Raw genomic sequence first — 19,555 nt, 5'->3', positions numbered from 1 at the left:
ACCTCACACGCGTGCACACAGAACCACTCCACCCACCTCACAAGCCTGCACACAGACCCACTCCACCCACCTCACACGCCTGCACAGACCCACTCCACCCACCTCACACGCGTGCACACAGACCCACTCCACACGCCTCACACGCCTACACACAGACCCACTCCACCCACCTCACACGCCTGCACACAGACCAACTCCACCCACCTCACACGCGTACACACAGACCCACTCCACCCACCTCACATGTGCACACAGACCCACTCCACCCACCTCACACGCGTGCACACAGACCCACTCCACCCAGCTCACACGCCTGCACACAGACCCACTCCACCCACCTCACACGTGTGCACACAGACCCACTCCACCCACCTCACACGTGTGCACAAAGACCCACTCCACCCACCTCACACGTGTGCACACAGACCCACTCCACCCACCTCACACGCCTGCACAGACCCACTCCACCCACCTCACACGCCTGCACACAGACCCACTCCACCCACCTCACACGTGCACACAGACCCACTCCACCCACCTTACACGCCTGCACACAGACCCACTCCACCCACCTCACGCGCCTGCACACAGACCCACTCCACCCGCCTCACACGCCTGCACACAGACCCACTCCACCCACCTCACACTTGTACACAGACCCACTCCACCCACCTTACACGCCTGCACACAGACCCACTCCACCTGCCTCACACGCCTGCACAGACCCACTCCACCCGCCTCACATGCCTGCACACAGACCCACTCCACCCACCTCACACGCGTGCACACAGACCCACTCCACCCACCTCACACGCGTGCACACAGACCCACTCCACACGCCTCACATGCCTACACACAGACCCACTCCACCCGCCTCACACGCATACACACAGACCCACTCCACCCACCTCACACGCGTACACACAGACCCACTCCACCCACCTTACACGCCTGCACACAGACCCACTCCACCCACCTCACACGTGCACACAGACCCACTCCACCAACCTCACACACGTGCACAGACCCACTACACCCACCTCACACGCGAGCACACAGACCCACTCCACCCACCTCACACGCCTGCACACAGACCCACTCCACCAACCTCACACACGTGCACAGACCCACTACACCCACCTCACACGCGTGCACACAGACCCACTCCACCCACCTCACGCCTGCATACAGACCCACTCCACCCACCTCACACACCTGCACACAGACCCACTCCACCCACCTCACACGCCTACACACAGACCCACTCCACCCACCTCACACGCCTACACACAGACCCAATCCACCCACCTCACACGCATACACAGACCCACTCCACCCACCTCACACGTGTGCACACAGACCCATTCCACCCACCTCACACGTGTGCACACAGACCCACTCCACCCACCTCACATGCCTACACACAGACCCACTCCACCCACCTCACACGCCTACACACAGACCCACTCTACCCACCTCACACGGGTACACAGACCCACTCCACCCACCTCACACGTGCACAGGCTCACTCCACCCACCTCACACGCGTGCACACAGAACCACTCCACCAACCTCACACGCCTGCACACAGACCCACTCCACCCGCCTCACACGCCTGCACACAGACCCACTCCACCCACCTCACACGCGTGCACACAGACCCACTCCACCCGCCTCACACGCCTACACACAGACCCACTCCACCCACCTCACACGCATACACACAGACCCACTCCACCCACCTCACACGCGTACACACAGACCCACTCCACCCACCTCACACGCCTGCACAGACCCACTCCACCCACCTCACACGCCTGCACACAGACCCACTCCACCCACCTCACACGCCTGCACACAGACCCACCCCACCCACCTCACACGTGCACACAGACCCACTCCACCCACCTCACACACGTGCACAGGCTCACTCCACCCACCTCACACGCCTGGACACAGACCCACTCCACGCACCTCACACGCCTGCACAGACTCACTCCACCTGCCTGACACACATGCACACAGACCCACTCCACCCACCTCACACGCCTACACACAGACCCACTCCACCCACCTCACACGCCTACACACAGACCCACTCCACCCACCTCACAAGCCTGCACACAGACCCACTCCACCCACCTCACATGCGTGCACAGACCCACTACACCCACCTTACACGCCTGCACACAGACCCACTCCACCCACCTCACACGCCTGCACAGACCCACTCCACCCACCTCACATGCCTGCACACAGACCCACTCCACCCACCTCACACGCCTGCACACAGACCCCCTCCACCCACCTCACACGCCTACACACAGACCTACTCCACCCACCTCACACGCCTGCACAGACCCACTCCACCCACCTCACACGTGTGCACACAGACCCACTCCACCCACCTCACACGCCTACACACAGACCCACTCCACCCACCTCACACGTGTGCACACAGACCCACTCCACCCACCTCACACGTGTGCACACAGACCCACTCCACCCACCTCACACGCCTGCACACAGACCCACTCCACCCGCCTCACACGCCTGCACACAGACCCACTCCACCCGCCTCACACGCCTACACATAGACCCACTCCACCCACCTCACACGCCTACACACAGACCCACTCCACCCGCCTCACACGCCTGCACACAGACCCACTCCACCCACCTCACACGCCTACACACAGACCCACTCCACCCACCTCACACGCCTGCATACAGACCCACTCCACCCGCCTCACACGCATGCACAGACCCACTCCACCCACCTCACACGCCTACACACAGACCCACTCTACCCACCTCACACGTGTGCACACAGACCCACTCCACCCACCTCACACGTGTGCACACAGACCCACTCCACCCACCTCACACGCCTGCACACAGACCCACTCCACCCGCCTCACACGCCTGCACACAGACCCACTCCACCCGCCTCACACGCCTACACATAGACCCACTCCACCCACCTCACACGCCTACACACAGACCCACTCCACCCGCCTCACACGCCTGCACACAGACCCACTCCACCCACCTCACACGCCTACACACAGACCCACTCCACCCACCTCACACGCCTACACACAGACCCAATCCACCCACCTCACACGCATACACAGACCCACTCCACCCACCTCACACGTGTGCACACAGACCCATTCCACCCACCTCACACGTGTGCAGACAGACCCACTCCACCCACCTCACATGCCTACACACAGACCCACTCCACCCACCTCACACGCCTACACACAGACCCACTCTACCCACCTCACACGGGTACACAGACCCACTCCACCCACCTCACACGTGCACAGGCTCACTCCACCCACCTCACACGCGTGCACACAGAACCACTCCACCAACCTCACACGCCTGCACACAGACCCACTCCACCCGCCTCACACGCCTGCACACAGACCCACTCCACCCACCTCACACGCGTGCACACAGACCCACTCCACCCGCCTCACACGCCTACACACAGACCCACTCCACCCACCTCACACGCATACACACAGACCCACTCCACCCACCTCACACGCGTACACACAGACCCACTCCACCCACCTCACACGCCTGCACAGACCCACTCCACCCACCTCACACGCCTGCACACAGACCCACTCCACCCACCTCACACGCCTGCACACAGACCCACCCCACCCACCTCACACGTGCACACAGACCCACTCCACCCACCTCACACACGTGCACAGGCTCACTCCACCCACCTCACACGCCTGGACACAGACCCACTCCACGCACCTCACACGCCTGCACAGACGCACTCCACCTGCCTGACACACATGCACACAGACCCACTCCACCCACCTCACACGCCTACACACAGACCCACTCCACCCACCTCACACGCCTACACACAGACCCACTCCACCCACCTCACAAGCCTGCACACAGACCCACTCCACCCACCTCACATGCGTGCACAGACCCACTCCACCCACCTTACACGCCTGCACACAGACCCACTCCACCCACCTCACACGCCTGCACAGACCCACTCCACCCACCTCACACGCCTGCACACAGACCCACTCCACCCACCTCACACGCCTGCACACAGACCCCCTCCACCCACCTCACACGCCTACACACAGACCTACTCCACCCACCTCACACGCCTGCACAGACCCACTCCACCCACCTCACACGTGTGCACACAGACCCACTCCACCCACCTCACACGCCTACACACAGACCCACTCCACCCACCTCACACGTGTGCACACAGACCCACTCCACCCACCTCACACGTGTGCACACAGACCCACTCCACCCACCTCACACGCCTGCACACAGACCCACTCCACCCGCCTCACACGCCTGCACACAGACCCACTCCACCCGCCTCACACGCCTACACATAGACCCACTCCACCCACCTCACACGCCTACACACAGACCCACTCCACCCGCCTCACACGCCTGCACACAGACCCACTCCACCCACCTCACACGCCTACACACAGACCCACTCCACCCACCTCACACGCCTGCATACAGACCCACTCCACCCGCCTCACACGCATGCACAGACCCACTCCACCCACCTCACACGCCTACACACAGACCCACTCTACCCACCTCACACGTGTGCACACAGACCCACTTCACCCACCTCACACGTGTGCACACAGACCCACTCCACCCACCTCACACGCCTGCACACAGACCCACTCCACCCGCCTCACACGCCTGCACACAGACCCACTCCACCCGCCTCACACGCCTACACATAGACCCACTCCACCCACCTCACACGCCTACACACAGACCCACTCCACCCGCCTCACACGCCTGCACACAGACCCACTCCACCCACCTCACACGCCTACACACAGACCCACTCCACCCACCTCACACGCCTGCATACAGACCCACTCCACCCGCCTCACACGCATGCACAGACCCACTCCACCCACCTCACACGTGTGCACACAGACCCACTCCACCCACCTCACACGTGTGCACACAGACCCACTCCACCCACCTCACACGCCTGCACACAGACCCACTCCACCCGCCTCACATGCCTGCACACAGACCCACTCCACCCACCTCACACGCCTACACACAGACCTACTCCACCCACCTCACACGCCTACACACAGACGCACTCCACCCGCCTCACATGCCTGCACACAGACCCACTCCACCCAGCTCACACGCCTACACACAGACCCACTCCACCTGCCTCACATGCCTGCACACAGACCCACTCCACCCACCTCATACGTGTGCACACAGACCCACTCCACCCACCTCACACGCCTACACACAGACCCACTCCACCCACCTCACACGTGTGCACAGACCCACTCCACCCACCTCACACGTGTGCACACAGACCCACTCCACCCACCTCACACGCCTACACACAGACCCACTCCACCCGCCTCACACGCCTGCACACAGACCCACTCCACCCGCTTCACACGCCTACACACAGACCCACTCCACCCACCTCACACGCCTACACACAGACCCACTCCACCTGCCTCACATGCCTGCACACAGACCCACTCCACCCACCTCACACGCCTACACACAGACCCACTCCACCCACCTCACATGCCTGCACACAGACCCACTCCACCCAGCTCACACGCCTACACACAGACCCACTCCATCCACCTCACACGCCTACACACAGACCCACTCCACCCGCCTCACACGCCTACACACAGACCCACTCCACCCACCTCACACGCGTGCACACAGACCCACTCCACCCACCTCACACGTGTACACAGACCCACTCCACCCACCTCACACGTGTGCACACAGACCCACTCCACCCACCTCACACGTGTGCACACAGACCCACTCCACCCACCTCACACGCCTGCACACAGACCCACTCCACCCGCCTCACACGCCTGCACACAGACCCACTCCACCCGCCTCACACGCCTACACACAGACCCACTCCACCTGCCTCACATGCCTGCACACAGACCCACTCCACCCACCTCACACGCCTACACACAGACCCACTCCACCCACCTCACACGCCTACACACAGACCCACTCCACCCGCCTCACATGCCTGCACACAGACCCACTCCACCCACCTCACACGCCTGCACACAGACCCACTCCACCCACCTCACAGGCCTGCACACAGACCCACTCCACCCACCTCACACGTGTGCACACAGACCCACTCCACCCACCTCACACGCCTGCACACAGACCCACTCCACCCAGCTCACACGCCTGCACACAGACCCACTCCACCCACCTCACACGCCTACACAGACCCACTCCACCCGCCTCACATGCCTACACACAGACCCACTCCACCCACCTCACACACGTGCACAATCTCACTCCACCCACCTCACACGCGTGCACACAGACCCACTCCATCCACCTCACACGCCTACACACAGACCCAATCCACCCACCTCACACGCCTGCATACAGACCCACTCCACCCGCCTCACACGCATGCACAGACCCACTCCACCCACCTCACACGTGTGCACACAGACCCACTCCACCCACCTCACACGCCTGCACACAGACTCACTCCACCTGCCTCACACGCCTGCACACAGACCCACTCCACCCACCTCACGTGTGCACACAGACCCACTCCACCCACCTCACACGCCTACACACAGACCCACTCCACCCACCTCACACGCCTACACACAGACCCACTCCACCCGCCTCACATGCCTACACACAGACCCACTCCACCCACTTCACACGCCTACACACAGACCCACTCCACCCGCCTCACATGCCTACACACAGACCCACTCCACCCACCTCACACGCCTACACACAGACCCACTCCACCTGCCTCACACGCGTGCACAGACTCACTCCACCCACCTCACACGTGTGCACACAGACCCACTCCACCCACCTCACACGCGTGCACAGACCCACTCCACCCGCCTCACATGCCTGCACACAGACCCACTCCACCCGCCTCACACGCCTACACACAGACCCACTCCACCCACCTCACAAGCGTGCACAGACCCACTCCACCCGCCTCACACGCGTGTACAGACCCACTCCACCCACCTCACACACATGCACAGACCCACTCCACCTGCCTCACACGCCTACACACAGACCCACTCCACCCACCTCACACGTGTACACACAGACCCACTCCACCCACCTCACACGCGTGCACAGACCCACTGCACGCTCCTCACACACTTGCACAATCTCACTCCCAGCACTGCTCCACAGCCGCGTGGCCACCCACTAGAAATCTATGACAAGAAAAGCTTGGGAGTCATCCAAATATGTAGAAATTAAGTTACCTCAACGACTGCTGCTGACGGTGGGACTCAGAAGGGATTTGAACCACAAGGGTGACCCCAAGGCAAGCCCTGTGGGTGCCGGGGAAGCAGCTCTGAGCGGCACGGGTGGAGCGGTCAGCTCGCGTGGCCCACAGCAGAGACCTCGAGTCTGCGACCCTCCGTGATCTTAAGGAATTAGCAAAAACACACAGAATCAGTCGAAGGAAGGAACACAGTTTGGAGCACAAATAAATAAAACAGACTCCACAGACTGTTTTGTTTTTTTTTTGAAAGATAAAATCGATAAATCCTTAGCCAGACAGGAGAAAATGAGAAAACTAAGCTCAGAGCTGAAAGGAAAATGTGAGAGCCTGTCCTGCAGACATGCCCAGGACTGTGGGACCCCATGAAGAGCAAGCCTGTGATGACACCCCCGATCACCCAGCGGAAGCAGACACACAAAGTCATGCACCTTTCCAAGGCTGGAGGAGGACCAATCACAAGTAGCAGGACCGAGTCATTCATAGGAGCCGTCCCATCAAAGCAAAGCCTTGGACCAGATGGCTTCCCGCTGACCTTGCAGAAGGAAAAAAGCCAGGCTCGTGCCAGGGATCCAGCCACTCTGGAGGCTGAGATCTGAGCAGCACCGTTCAAAGCCAATGACTCCAGTCTTCAGTTAACCACCAAAAAGCTGGAAGTGGAGCTGAGGTTCTGGCATTAGAATACCAACCTGGTGTGAAAAAGCTAAAGGACAGTGTTCAGGCCCTGACTCTTCAGGCCCCAGTACCTCCCCGCTCCAGTCCCTAAAACCAATTCAATACTTACAGTAATTCCAAAAGAAAAAGAAAGAAGAGGAAGGAGATCTTCTAACTACATTTCACAGGCCGCATTACTCCGATGTCAGACCCAGGTAACTACATAGCACTGGTAACAATGGAAGAAAGAGAGAGCACAAGGAAACTACTATCACACAAATACCCTTGTAAAAGTCCTCAGCAAAATCCTGGCGACCCAAACCCATAGCTCATGAAAACGATTATAGACCATGATCATGCGGAATTCACTCTAGGCTGCAGGGTTGGTTTGACACAGGCCAGTTAACGCACCACACCTGTAGAATCAGAGACAAGCCCCATAGTTTCTGGTGCAGAAACTATGCATTAAAGGAGCAGAAAGTGAATGACAGAGTGGGTGGGCTCCATTGAGGGAGGAAAGAGGGGAATGCGTTCAAAGTCATTTGTTGGCACGTGTGAAAACGGAACAATAGGGCCTGTTGAGAACATGGGCGGCAGGGGTGGGGGTGGGGGTGTGAGTCAGTGTACTCATGTGCGCAAGTGTGACAGTGGAACCCCTTGTACGACGCATGCATCCTACTAAGAATGTGTAAAATAAAACCATCTGATCATCCCATCAAATCATCGGATAAAATTCAACACCTCCTCGTGACAAAAATGCTGCACAGATTCACTACAGGAGGAATGCACCTGAACACAATAAAGACCACTTACAATAAGCCAACAGCTCCTGTTCCGCGGAATGAGGAAAGGCTGAAGCATCCACCCGAGACCATGGCCACTTTCACCACTCCTACCCCAGACGGTGTCTGAAGTTCCCGCCTGAGCAGTTAAGCGACAGGAAGAAGTAAAGGGCACCTGGATGGAAAGGAGGTAAATTCTCACTGTTTCAGTTGGAAATTATGTATGGAAAACGCCAGAAAAGACTTCCAAAAATGACTGCAACAAATGAGCTCCGAGAAGTTGCCAGACAGAAAGCCACCAGACAAAATGAACAGTATTGGGTGAAACTGTAGCTCAATGGTAGAGTACTTACCAGATGTGTAAGGCCATGAGTTATAGCCCAGCCACACACGCACAAAGACACACACACACACCAGTAGTTTCTATATAATGATGGCCAATTATTTGAACAGAAATCAAGAAAGCAGTCCAGTTTGCAATAACACCCTCAAAAACCTAGGCATAAATTAAACCAAAGAGGTAAAAAAAATTATGTAATGAAAATTATTAAGCATTGACAAAAGTAATGGGAGAAGACCCAAAAAGAATAGAAAGGCATCCTAGGTTCATGGTTTGGAAGAATCAACATCATCAGAATGTCCAAAGCAATCTCTAGATTTAATATAGTCCCTTCAAAGTCCCAATGATGTTCTTCAAAAACTAGGAAAAACAAGGAACTGTAAAACCTTGAGTTGCTAAAGCCACCTTTAGTAAAAAGAATGAAGGAGGTATTATACTACCTGTTGTTGAAACATACCACAAAGTTGTAGTAAACAAAGCAGTATGATATTGGCATAAAAACAGACACATGGACCAAAGGAACAGAGCAGAGAGCCCAGCTGTAAACCTCTATGCGGCCTGATTTTTGACAAAGATGCTAAGACTGTGTATTAGAGAAAGGTCAGCCTTCAATAAGCGGGGCGTGGAGCCACGCAGAAGCGACATGACCCTGACCGCTCAGCTACACAAGTCACCTCAAAATGATCCAAGGCTCCCGTGTAAGATCCAGAGCCACAGAGCTGCGAAAGAAAACAGGAGAAGGGCTCCAGACATGGGCAAACTTCGTTTTGGAGAAGATTCCAAAGGCACAGGAAGCAAAAGCAAAAACAGGCAAATGGGTTTGTGTCGCTTCTGTGTGGCACAGGAAATAAGCAGCAGACTTCTCCTACCTTGTAGTGCAGAACACACTCTCAAGCCGCAGCTGACAGACAGGGCGGCCACGGAGACCAGGCAAGGAACTCCGAAGCCTTGGGACAAAAATCAGATTAACCCAGTGTAAAAAGGGACAGGAAGCCTGAGTGGGCACGCTGCTGTCAAGGAGGTTCAGAAGGCTGAAGGAACGGGAACGTGGCTCAGAATCACCGTGGTGACGGGGAAGTGCTCACCAAAGCCCCATGAGACCTTACCCACCCGAGAGATGAGATCCGGGGAGAACGTGGGGAAAAGGGGAGCCCCACCCACGAGGGCAGGGGTTAGGGAGGCCCGTCACGGTGGTTACAAGATGGATGGCCCTCAAAAGAAGTAAAATTCAGGCTCGGCACCACCCAGTGATCCCACGGTCCATTTGTCAGAGACATCTGGACGCCAGTGCTCACTGCAGCACTGGGCTGGGTAGCAGTCAGGCAAGCCGCCGTCACACCCATCTTCTGATGAGCAGATAAGATGCAGCACATATATGCACAGTGGAATACTATTCAGCATAAAAAGAACGGGATCTGTCGCCCTATGCCGAGTGCGGAAAGATGAGCGCTGCTTCATCTTGTGCACTCACTTGTGGAGGCCGCAGTAGAAGAGCCGACCTCAGAACTGTGCGGTAGGATGAGCCTAGCTACCTGCAGTACGCTGTGCGTTTCAAAAGGAAAAGGTGCCAGGACGTGACAAATGTTGAACCTGACTCAAACATTTACAATATATATAAGTACCTAAGTATCACATTGCCCCATTAATACATGGTCTTTGTGAGTCAGTTAAAAGTAAATTTGACTAAGCCGGGCACCGGTGGCGCGCACCTGTAATCCTGTTTACTCAGGAGGCTGAGATCTGAGGATCGTAGTTTGAAGCCAGCCCAGGCAGGAATGTCCTTGAGGCTCTTATCTCCAACTAACTACCAAAAAGCTGGAAGTGGAGCTGTGGTAGAGCACTAGCCTTGAGCACAAGAGCTCCAGGACATCTCCTGGGCCCGGAGTTCAAGTCCTAAGACCTGTACCTAAGTAAGTAATGCCCAAATAAAACCTTTACTAACTTAAGAGTCATGCTCTAAGCATGAGGACATGAGTTGATCCCCAACTCTGACAATAAATAATAAGCTTTGGAAACAAAATAACTTGATCTGACAGTGGTTTGCTTGGAATATTCAGTCCACATTAGTTGAGTTGGGCTTTTATATACGATCTTAACTTTAATTATAATGTATTATGTTTAGTCCTGTGTACAAGGCATTTCCATCGGCTGCCGCTTTCCCCGCCCTCCCTGTCCCTCCCTGCCCCTCCCCGCCCCTCCCCGCCCCTCCCCGCCCCTCCCCTCCCTGCCCCTCCCTGCCCCTCCCCGCTCCTCCCTGCCCCTCCCCGCCCCTCCCTGCCCCTCCCCACCCCTCCCCGCCTCTCCCCACCCCTCCCCTCCCTGCCCCTCCCTGTCCTCCCCGCCCCTCCCCACCCCTCCCCGCCCCTCCCCGCCCCGCCCCTCCCCGCCTCTCCCCGCCCCTCCCCGCCCCTCCCCGCCCCTCCCCACCCCTCCCCTCCCTGCCCCTCCCTGTCCTCCCCACCCCTCCCCGCCCCTCCCCACCCTGCCTCTCCCCGCCCCTCCCCGCCTCTCCCCGCCCCTCCCTGCCCCTCCCTGTCCTCCCTGCCCCTCCCTGCCCCTCCCCGCCCCTCCCTGCCCCTCCCCCCCCTCCCCGCCTCTCCCTGTCCCTCCCCGCCCCTCCCTGCGGGAGAGCCTCAGGCTTCCAGCAGTGCAGGATAGCTGTGATTATCACCAGTGGCCCCTTCCTCTCTCCATTCATCTTTGCTCACCTCCACAAACCTTTCAAGTGCCACCTTCCTGGCGTGTGTTTTGCTGTGCTGTTAATTTTTCTAAGGAAGTACACTGTTTGAATCCTGCCCTCAGAGGCCATACTTAGGTTACTGCTTTGCTCTACCACGCCAGCAGCCACGTTAGCGCGGCGTTAGCACGCTTCAGCCTCAGTGGCTCCCACTTCCGGCCTCCAGGGCATGCCAGCCCCTCCGTCTGCCAGGCCTGGCCCACCTGGCTCTGGGGCTCCCTGCTGGGCCTCCAGATCTGGCCCACGGTGACACCCAGAACCCTCTGGAAAACCTTGAGCTTCAGTCTCGGTTCCATAGCAGCGGCGTTGTGGAAGTGTGCTCTGACTTTGAGAGGAGAGGCTTCCTGCGTTTTGCCCCTCATCCCTCGCTCTCCATATTCAGAAGCTGCCCAGATTGTCAGGGATGGAGGGGCTGCGTGTCCTGCCAGGACCTGGCGCCATCCTCTCTTGGACCCTGGCCTTGAGCTTTTTTCTTGACCACACTGCCGCTTTCTCTGTCCCTCGGCAACGGCTCTCTGCCTGGGAAGACTCCAGATTCCCAGCCTCTGGCGCCGTGCCCAGAATGCAAATGCCCCGGGGCCGCTGTGACCGGCGTCTCCTGTCCCCTGCAGCCCTGCTCTGGAATCTTGGCCTCCCAGTCCCCGCTGCTCTGTCCTTTCATTCCTTTGGGCGGACTTTAACATGCTGTGCAGAGCGGCTGGCTGTGTGGGGGGAGCCTTGCCCACCGCCGCCTTGGGCTGCAGCTTCCTGTACGGGCAGAGTCTCTGCTCCAAGCCACACGGAGGTCCTGAGCATGAGGGCTTTTAAAAGGAAAGTTCTAGCTTTATTTTCACTGTGGATGAGCCAACGGTGCTGATGCCGATCTGACATGATGGCCTGAAATGCCGGCTTTGCCTTTCTGTGTGTGGTGCGCATGCATGCGAGTGTGTGTGTGTGCACGTGTGTGTGCATGTGAGTGGACTGGACACTGTCTCCTCTGGAGAGCAGCCCGCCCCGGTGATGTTACCGAGCTTGGGAATGGCTGCAGCTTCGCGGTCAGCATGATGGTGGAGAGGTGGCCATCTGTCCTTACTACACCACCATCTCTGCTTGCTGACTTACGTCACAAATCCTGCTGGAACCGGTTAGGGATGGAGTGCTACACTTGAGCAGACCTTGCATGGTGGAGTTGAACGGGCTGTGACAGACATGCCGTGTCCGTCTCATGATTTCCAGGTCCAGGGCTGGAGCGTGTCCGGCCTCCACCCGCTGGGCCCAGCGCTGCCTCTGCCCCCTTGCTCCCTGCTGGCCTGTCCGAGATCCCAGACAGCAGTTTGTCCCTGGAAGGAAGCACAGCAGAGTGGCGTGCTGTCCTCCCGTCCGCCTGAGCTGGTCCACGGGTGGGCTCTGGCAGACGCCCGTGTGGAGCAGGGCCTGGAGGACGCTGCGGGTGTCGGGGTTGGGTGTGAGCCGCAGGGAGGTGGGTAGACTCTGGAGGGGCTTTGTGCTGAGCGTCAGTCTTGGCTGTTCTTCAGAGTTCTGGAATTAAGTCCGCAGCTGTGCCCAGTTCCTGCTCCCCGGTGCAGGCTCTCCCGCCTCGATCCCGGGTCCCAAGGCACTGCTCAGAGGGCCGCGACACCCTTCTGTGACAGGTGGGCGGCACCGCAGGGCGCACCGCCGGCTGCGTTCTCTTCCTGGAGGTGGTGACCAGAGGGGTGAGGTAGAAGCCACCCTGTCAGAAGGGCCGTGCTGTGCTCTGAGTGTGTGGGTTCACAGAGCCGAGGCCCCCCTGCCCGTCCAGATGCTTTGGCGATGGGGACTGGGCACTGAACAGACTTCCAGGTCATGTCTAAGCAGCAAAAGGCAGAGCCATTTCCCCTACACCAAGCAGAGCAGCACCCTCCACTGGTCCCAGAGCCCGTCTGCCACCAGCTCTCTTGGGGGCAGCAGCTGGGGTCGGGCAGCTCTGGTGAGTCGGCTCTGGGCGGCGGCCGCAGAACGCGGGCAGCATTCCTCACAGCCTGGGCATGCAGGAGGCCAGATCTTGACCTCAAGCCTGGACTCCAGCCATCTGCAAACCAGGCCCACAGCGGGCTAAGTCACAGCTGGAGAACCGCAGGGCCAGCGCCACACCTGCGTGCAGGCCGGTGCCGGGTCCCCAGGGGAGGCTCCTCCCAGAGGAGCTCACGGGGAGGGAGGGGTCACTTTCCTCCGCTTACACCAGGGTGCCTTCCTGTCGCCTGGCTGGCCTCTGGCCTTGCTTTGTGCTGTGCCAGAGTCATCGGTTGGCGTGCGCCCTCCGCGCCACCCGCCAGCCGTGCCCGGCCTCTGGCCTCCGCTCACGCGTCCTTCGGGGTTTCAGAGGGAGTCCGTGCCGCCAACCATCCAGGCACCGACAGTGCTTCTAATTCCTGTTCCCCTTCTTCCAGGGCGTGTCCTGACTGGCTGGGGCTCCTGCCTGCGGGGCCGACACCACTGCCGAGATGGCCGGGGCATCTGTGAAGGTGGCGGTGAGGGTCCGCCCCTTCAACTCCCGGGAGATGAGCCGCGACTCCAAGTGCATCATCCAGATGTCAGGAAGCACCACCAGTGAGCACTGGGCTGGGGTGGGGCACGGCTGCCCACCCACATACAGAGCACGGGTCCTCTGTCCTCTGGCCCCGCGCCCCGGGGTGCTGGCCTCGGGCCACAGGCTGGGGAGGGCCTGCAAAACCAGAGGTCTGTTCTCAGAGGTCAGGAGGCTCCGGTGTGAGCCCAGGGCACTGTCCTGGTGTGAGCCCAGGGGTGAGGCTGATGACCCCCCCTAGGGACCGTCCTGGTGTGAGCCCTGGGGACCGTCCCAGTGTGAGCCCTGGGCACCCTCCTGGTGTGAGCCCAGGGGTGCGGCTGATGACCCCCTGGGGACTGTCCTGGTGTGAGCCCTGGGGACCGTCCTGGTGTGAGCCCAGGGGTGCGGCTGATGACCCCCTGGGGACCGTCCTGGTGTGAGCCCAGGGGTGCGGCTGATGACCCCCTGGGCACCGTCCTGGTATGAGCCCAGGGGTGCGGCTGATGACCTGGGGACCGTCCTGGTGTGAGCCCAGGGGTGCGGCTGATGACCCCCTGGGGACCGTCCTGGTGTGAGCCCAGGGGTGCGGCTGATGACCCCCTGGGGACCGTCCTGGTGTGAGCCCAGGGGTGTGGCTGGTGACCCCCTGGGCACCGTCCCCCGCCTCCCACTCTGGCCACGTGGCTGTCCCTCTGCCACAGGCCTTCTCTGCATGTCTGGGTCTTTCTTTTCAGATGTTCTTACTCTCACAAAGACACCAGTCCTTGGGTTGAAGGCTCTCCTTAACCTGACATTTTGATAATTATATCTTTAAAGACACCATTTCCAAGCCAGGTGCACCCCTCTGGGGTCCGGGAGGCCAGCCTGGCCAGGACTTCAGGCATCTGTGGCCCGCAGAGGACACCGGGGCCATCCTCCTGGAAGCAGTCTCCGGCCTCCTCCTCCTCCTGGCCAGAGGCCCTGACTGGGGAGTGTGCACAGGGTGGTTGAGTTAGTCTCAGCGCTGACCACTGTGTTCCTCCCCCCCATAGCCATCGTGAATCCCAAACAGCCCAAGGAGACACCCAAGAGCTTCAGCTTTGACTACTCCTACTGGTCACACACTTCGGTGAGCCAGGGCGGGGCCTGCAGGGCGGGGCCTGCAGGGTGGGGCGGGGTCAGCAGGGACAGGCAGGGGGAGGCTGGGCAGCCTGGAGCCATGCTGGCTCCGCCCCCTTGCTGTGTGCGCCCCCTGGTCGCGCTGTGCCTCTGCCCACCATCTGGCTATTGTCAGGACCCAGCCAGCGGCCTCTGCCCAGCCCCAAGGACTCCCAGCCTCTGGACCCTGCCTCCACTCTGGCCCTGGGTCGCCTACCAGTCACACGGTGGGCTGGGCTTGAGACCCCACCTCTGGGTCTTGGCTGTGCTGGGATGCCCTTCTGCCTTGTCCCAACTGGGCAGCCAGAGGCTGCTCCGGGGGCAGCCCCCGGGCAGGATTCCGACAGGCCATCCTACCTCCGCTCTGCTCTGCCTGGGTTTCGGGGAGGGGGCACGCTGCCTCCCGTGGCTGCCCGTGCAGCCGCCCATAGCCTCCACACTGTCGTCCCAGCCAGAGGATATCAACTACGCCTCCCAGAAGCAGGTGTACCGCGACATCGGGGAGGAGATGCTGCAGCACGCCTTCGAGGGCTACAACGTGTGCATCTTCGCCTATGGGCAGACGGGGGCCGGCAAGTCGTACACCATGATGGGCAAGCAAGAGAAGGACCAGCAGGGCATCATTCCACAGGCACGCAGGCAGGGCTGGGCAGGCAGGCCGGGGAGGGAGGGAGGGTCAGGGAGCAGGAGCAGGCAGGCTGGGGAGGGAGGGAGGGTCAGGGAGCAGGAGCAGGCAGGCAGGCTGGGGTGGGGAGGGGAGGGCCAGGGGACAGGGGCAGGCAGGCTTGGGCTACAGAGAGGTCCATGTTTAGCCAGTGCCCACCAGGACAGTGGTGTCTTGTAGACAGGACCCTGGGGCTGCTGGCTGGGCAGTTACTCTCCAGGGCACTGTGAGGCTGTGGGTCTGGACAAGGCAGGTGCCCAGGACACAAGGTGACCAAGCACTGAGGCATAGATGGCGTCTCTGATGCCCCTGGAGCATCAGCTCTCTGGGCCCTGCCCCTGGCAGCCTCTGGACCCAAGCAGACCGGAGCCGGGCAGGGAGAACACTGGGTAGTCTAGGGAGTGTCGGCCCAAGCCGGGCAGATGAGGATCCACAGGACCTCATCAAATTCTGGCCAGGAGGATGCGGGTTTTAAAGACCCAAGCATGGTACAGACCCTCCCAGAGCCTTTAAATGTGCACTATGAGGGTGCAGAAGGGACCTGGGCACGGGAGAGTGAGTGCCAGGCCACGTGTTCTCACCGGCTGACCATCTCCCTGCACCTTGCAGCTCTGCGAAGACCTCTTCTCTCGAATCAATGACACGACCAACGACAACATGTCCTACTCAGTGGAGGTGAGTCTGTGTCTGCCCAGGGCATGGGGTCCCCTGTTCTACTCAGTGCAGGGGGGTCTCCGTCTGCCATGCCAGGGCATGGGGTCCCCTGTTCTACTCAGTGGAGAGGGGTCTCCATCTGCCATGCCAGGGCATGGGGTCCCCTGTTCTACTCAGTGGAGGGGGGTCTGTGTCTGCCCAGGGCATGGGGTCCCCTGTTCTACTCAGTGCAGGGGGGTCTCCGTCTGCCATGCCAGGGCATGGGGTCCCCTGTTCTACTCAGTGGAGGGGGGTCTGTGTCTGCCCAGGGCATGGGGTCCCCTGTTCTACTCAGTGGAGGGGGGTCTGCGTCTGCCCAGGGCATGGGGTCCCCTGTTCTACTCAGTGGAGGGGGGTCTGCGTCTGCCATGCCAGGACATGGGGTCCCCTGTTCTACTCAGTGGAGGGGGGTCTGTGTCTGCCATGCCAGGACATGGGGTCCCCTGTTCTACTCAGTGGAGGGGGGTCTGCGTCTGCCATGCCAGGACATGGGGTCCCCTGTTCTACTCAGTGGAGGGGGGTCTGCGTCTGCCGTGCCAGGACATGGGGTCCCCTGTTCTACTCAGTGGAGGGGGGTCTGCGTCTGCCTAAGGCATGGGGTCCCCTGTTCTACTCAGTGGAGGGGGGTCTGTGTCTGCCCAGGACATGGGGTCCCCTGTTCTACTCAGTGGAGGGGGGTCTGCGTCTGCCCAGGGCATGGGGTCCCCTGTTCTACTCAGTGGAGGGGGGTCTGCATCTGCCGTGCCAGGGCATGGGGTCCCCTGTTCTACTCAGTGGAGGGGGGTCTGCGTCTGCCGTGCCAGGGCATGGGGTCCCCTGTTCTACTCAGTGGAGGGGGGTCTGCGTCTGCCCAGGGCATGGGGTCCCCTGTTCTACTCAGTGGAGGGGGGTCTGCGTCTGCCCAGGGCATGGGACCCCCTGTTCTACTCAGTGGAGGGGGGTCTGCGTCTGCCATGCCAGGGCATGGGACCCCCTGTTCTACTCAGTGGAGGTGGGTCTGTGTCTGCCAGTTGGGGTTGGTGACCCTTTTCTGGTTTGAAGTGAGTCCTGCCTCTGGTCTAGGCCCTTAGCTTGTCACTGTGGCCAAGCCAGCAAGTCCACCTAAGGCAAGGTGACCCGTGGAGGTGCAGAGACTGCTGGGAGTGGTTCTGAACTTGCAGATGTTGGGGGACAGCTGCCCTGCGGTGTAGGCACCTCGAAGCGTGGCCTGGCTATGCCATGGCCGAGGAGGACCTGGTGTGGCCTCGGTGCCGTGGACGAGCCCCAGGGAGGGGGGAAGCCGGGCAGGTGGTGCTGGCTACAGCCACTTGTGCAGAGGCCGCTGGCCGGGACTGTCCAGGGCTGTCCGTGCAGCACTGCCCGGTGGGCGGTCCCCAGGCTCCCGCTCGGGCCCCTGACATGTGACCCTTGACCTCGCAGGTTAGCTACATGGAGATTTATTGCGAGCGTGTCCGTGACCTCCTGAACCCAAAGAACAAGGGGAATCTGCGCGTCCGGGAGCACCCACTGCTTGGGCCCTACGTGGAGGACCTGTCCAAACTGGCAGTCACCTCCTACAACGACATCCAGGACCTCATGGACTCAGGGAACAAGGCCAGGTGCGTGGGGAGGGCGCTGGCCGGCCTTCCTGCCACACCCGCCTCCCTGGGCCCCGGGGGCCTCAGCTCCAGCCTGGCCATGGCTGCGCGGTTGGCTTCCTGTGGGCTTGTGTGCCCAGGCCCCTGGGCAAGGCCCGGGCTCCTCACCTGCATGAGAGAGGTTTCTCTGGGGAGGGGGGCAGTGGGGCCGTGTGACAATGGCCTTGGGCGGTGGCTGTGCTGTTGGCAGATTGCTTCCAGTTCTCAAGGCAGCTACAAGCCAGCTGCGACCTCCACAGAGGGTCCAGGAAGGTGGGGAAAGGGCTGCTGGCTGAGACAGTCCACCTCCTCTGGCCCCCAGGACGAGGGTCCTCCAGCCTGGTTGTCATGGTAGCAGCCATCTCCCTCTGTGCCTTGAGACCCCCAGGAGAGTGGCATTGCCCCTTGGAGCCTTGGCGTCTGAGGTGGTGCTGGGCACCGCGTTTCCCTGGCAGCCCTGTTCTGACAAGGTCTCGGGGTACGGGGTCCCTGTACCCCCTGTTCTGACGAGGCCTCGGGGTGTCGGATCCCTGTACTCCCTGTTCTGACAAGGCCTCGGGGTGTCAGGTCCCTGTGCCCCCTGTTCTGACGAGGCCTTGGGGTGCGGGGTCCCTGTACCCCGAGGCCTCGTCAGAACAGGGGTATCAGGTCCCTATACCCCTTGTTCTGACGAGGCCTTGGGGTGTCGGGTCCCTCTGCCCCCTGTTCTGACCAGGCCTCGGGGTGTAAGGTCCCTGTGCCCTCTGTTCTGACCAGGCCTCGGGGTGTCAGGTCCCTGTGCCCTCTGTTCTGACCAGGCCTCGGGGTGTCGGGTCCCAGTGCCCCCTGTTCTGACCAGGCCTCGGGGTGCCGGGGTCCCTGTGCCCTCTGTTCTGGAGGTGAGCTGGGCCTGGCATCCTCCGAGCCCTCATGGGCTAGGACGTCCATCCCCCAGGAGGGCCATACTGCCGACTCATATCACCTCTGTGGCTCCCAGGGCTGTGGTGGGCTACTTAGCCTCTCCCAGGGCTGGTCAAGGCTGTGGTGAGCATGGCTGGAAAACCCTTGGAGG

At 60.4% G+C, this 19,555-nt stretch overlaps 1 protein-coding gene across 4 annotated transcripts in view; it reads left to right on the top strand.

The window, feature by feature from the left end:
• The first annotated feature begins 14,329 nt into the window (after positions 1 to 14,329).
• Kif1a (kinesin family member 1A) overlaps positions 14,330 to 19,555 on the top strand; it is a 74,718-nt gene continuing 69,492 nt past the window's right edge. For all 4 annotated transcript variants that reach the window (XM_042689053.1, XM_042689052.1, XM_042689051.1 and 1 more), the window contains exons 1-5: positions 14,330 to 14,435; positions 15,426 to 15,502; positions 15,983 to 16,162; positions 16,805 to 16,870; positions 18,308 to 18,486. In XM_042689053.1, coding sequence (XP_042544987.1) covers positions 14,330 to 14,435; positions 15,426 to 15,502; positions 15,983 to 16,162; positions 16,805 to 16,870; positions 18,308 to 18,486 — 608 coding nt within the window. The remainder of the gene's footprint in view (positions 14,436 to 15,425; positions 15,503 to 15,982; positions 16,163 to 16,804; positions 16,871 to 18,307; positions 18,487 to 19,555) is intronic.

This window comes from Dipodomys spectabilis, unplaced genomic scaffold, assembly GCF_019054845.1.
Source record: "Dipodomys spectabilis isolate Male_0828 unplaced genomic scaffold, ASM1905484v1 ptg000124l, whole genome shotgun sequence".
In the NCBI taxonomy this organism is placed as follows: Eukaryota; Metazoa; Chordata; class Mammalia; order Rodentia; family Heteromyidae; genus Dipodomys; species Dipodomys spectabilis.
The sequence above is the reverse complement of the archived record's forward strand: the minus strand, read 5'-3'. Positions and strand labels throughout refer to the sequence as shown.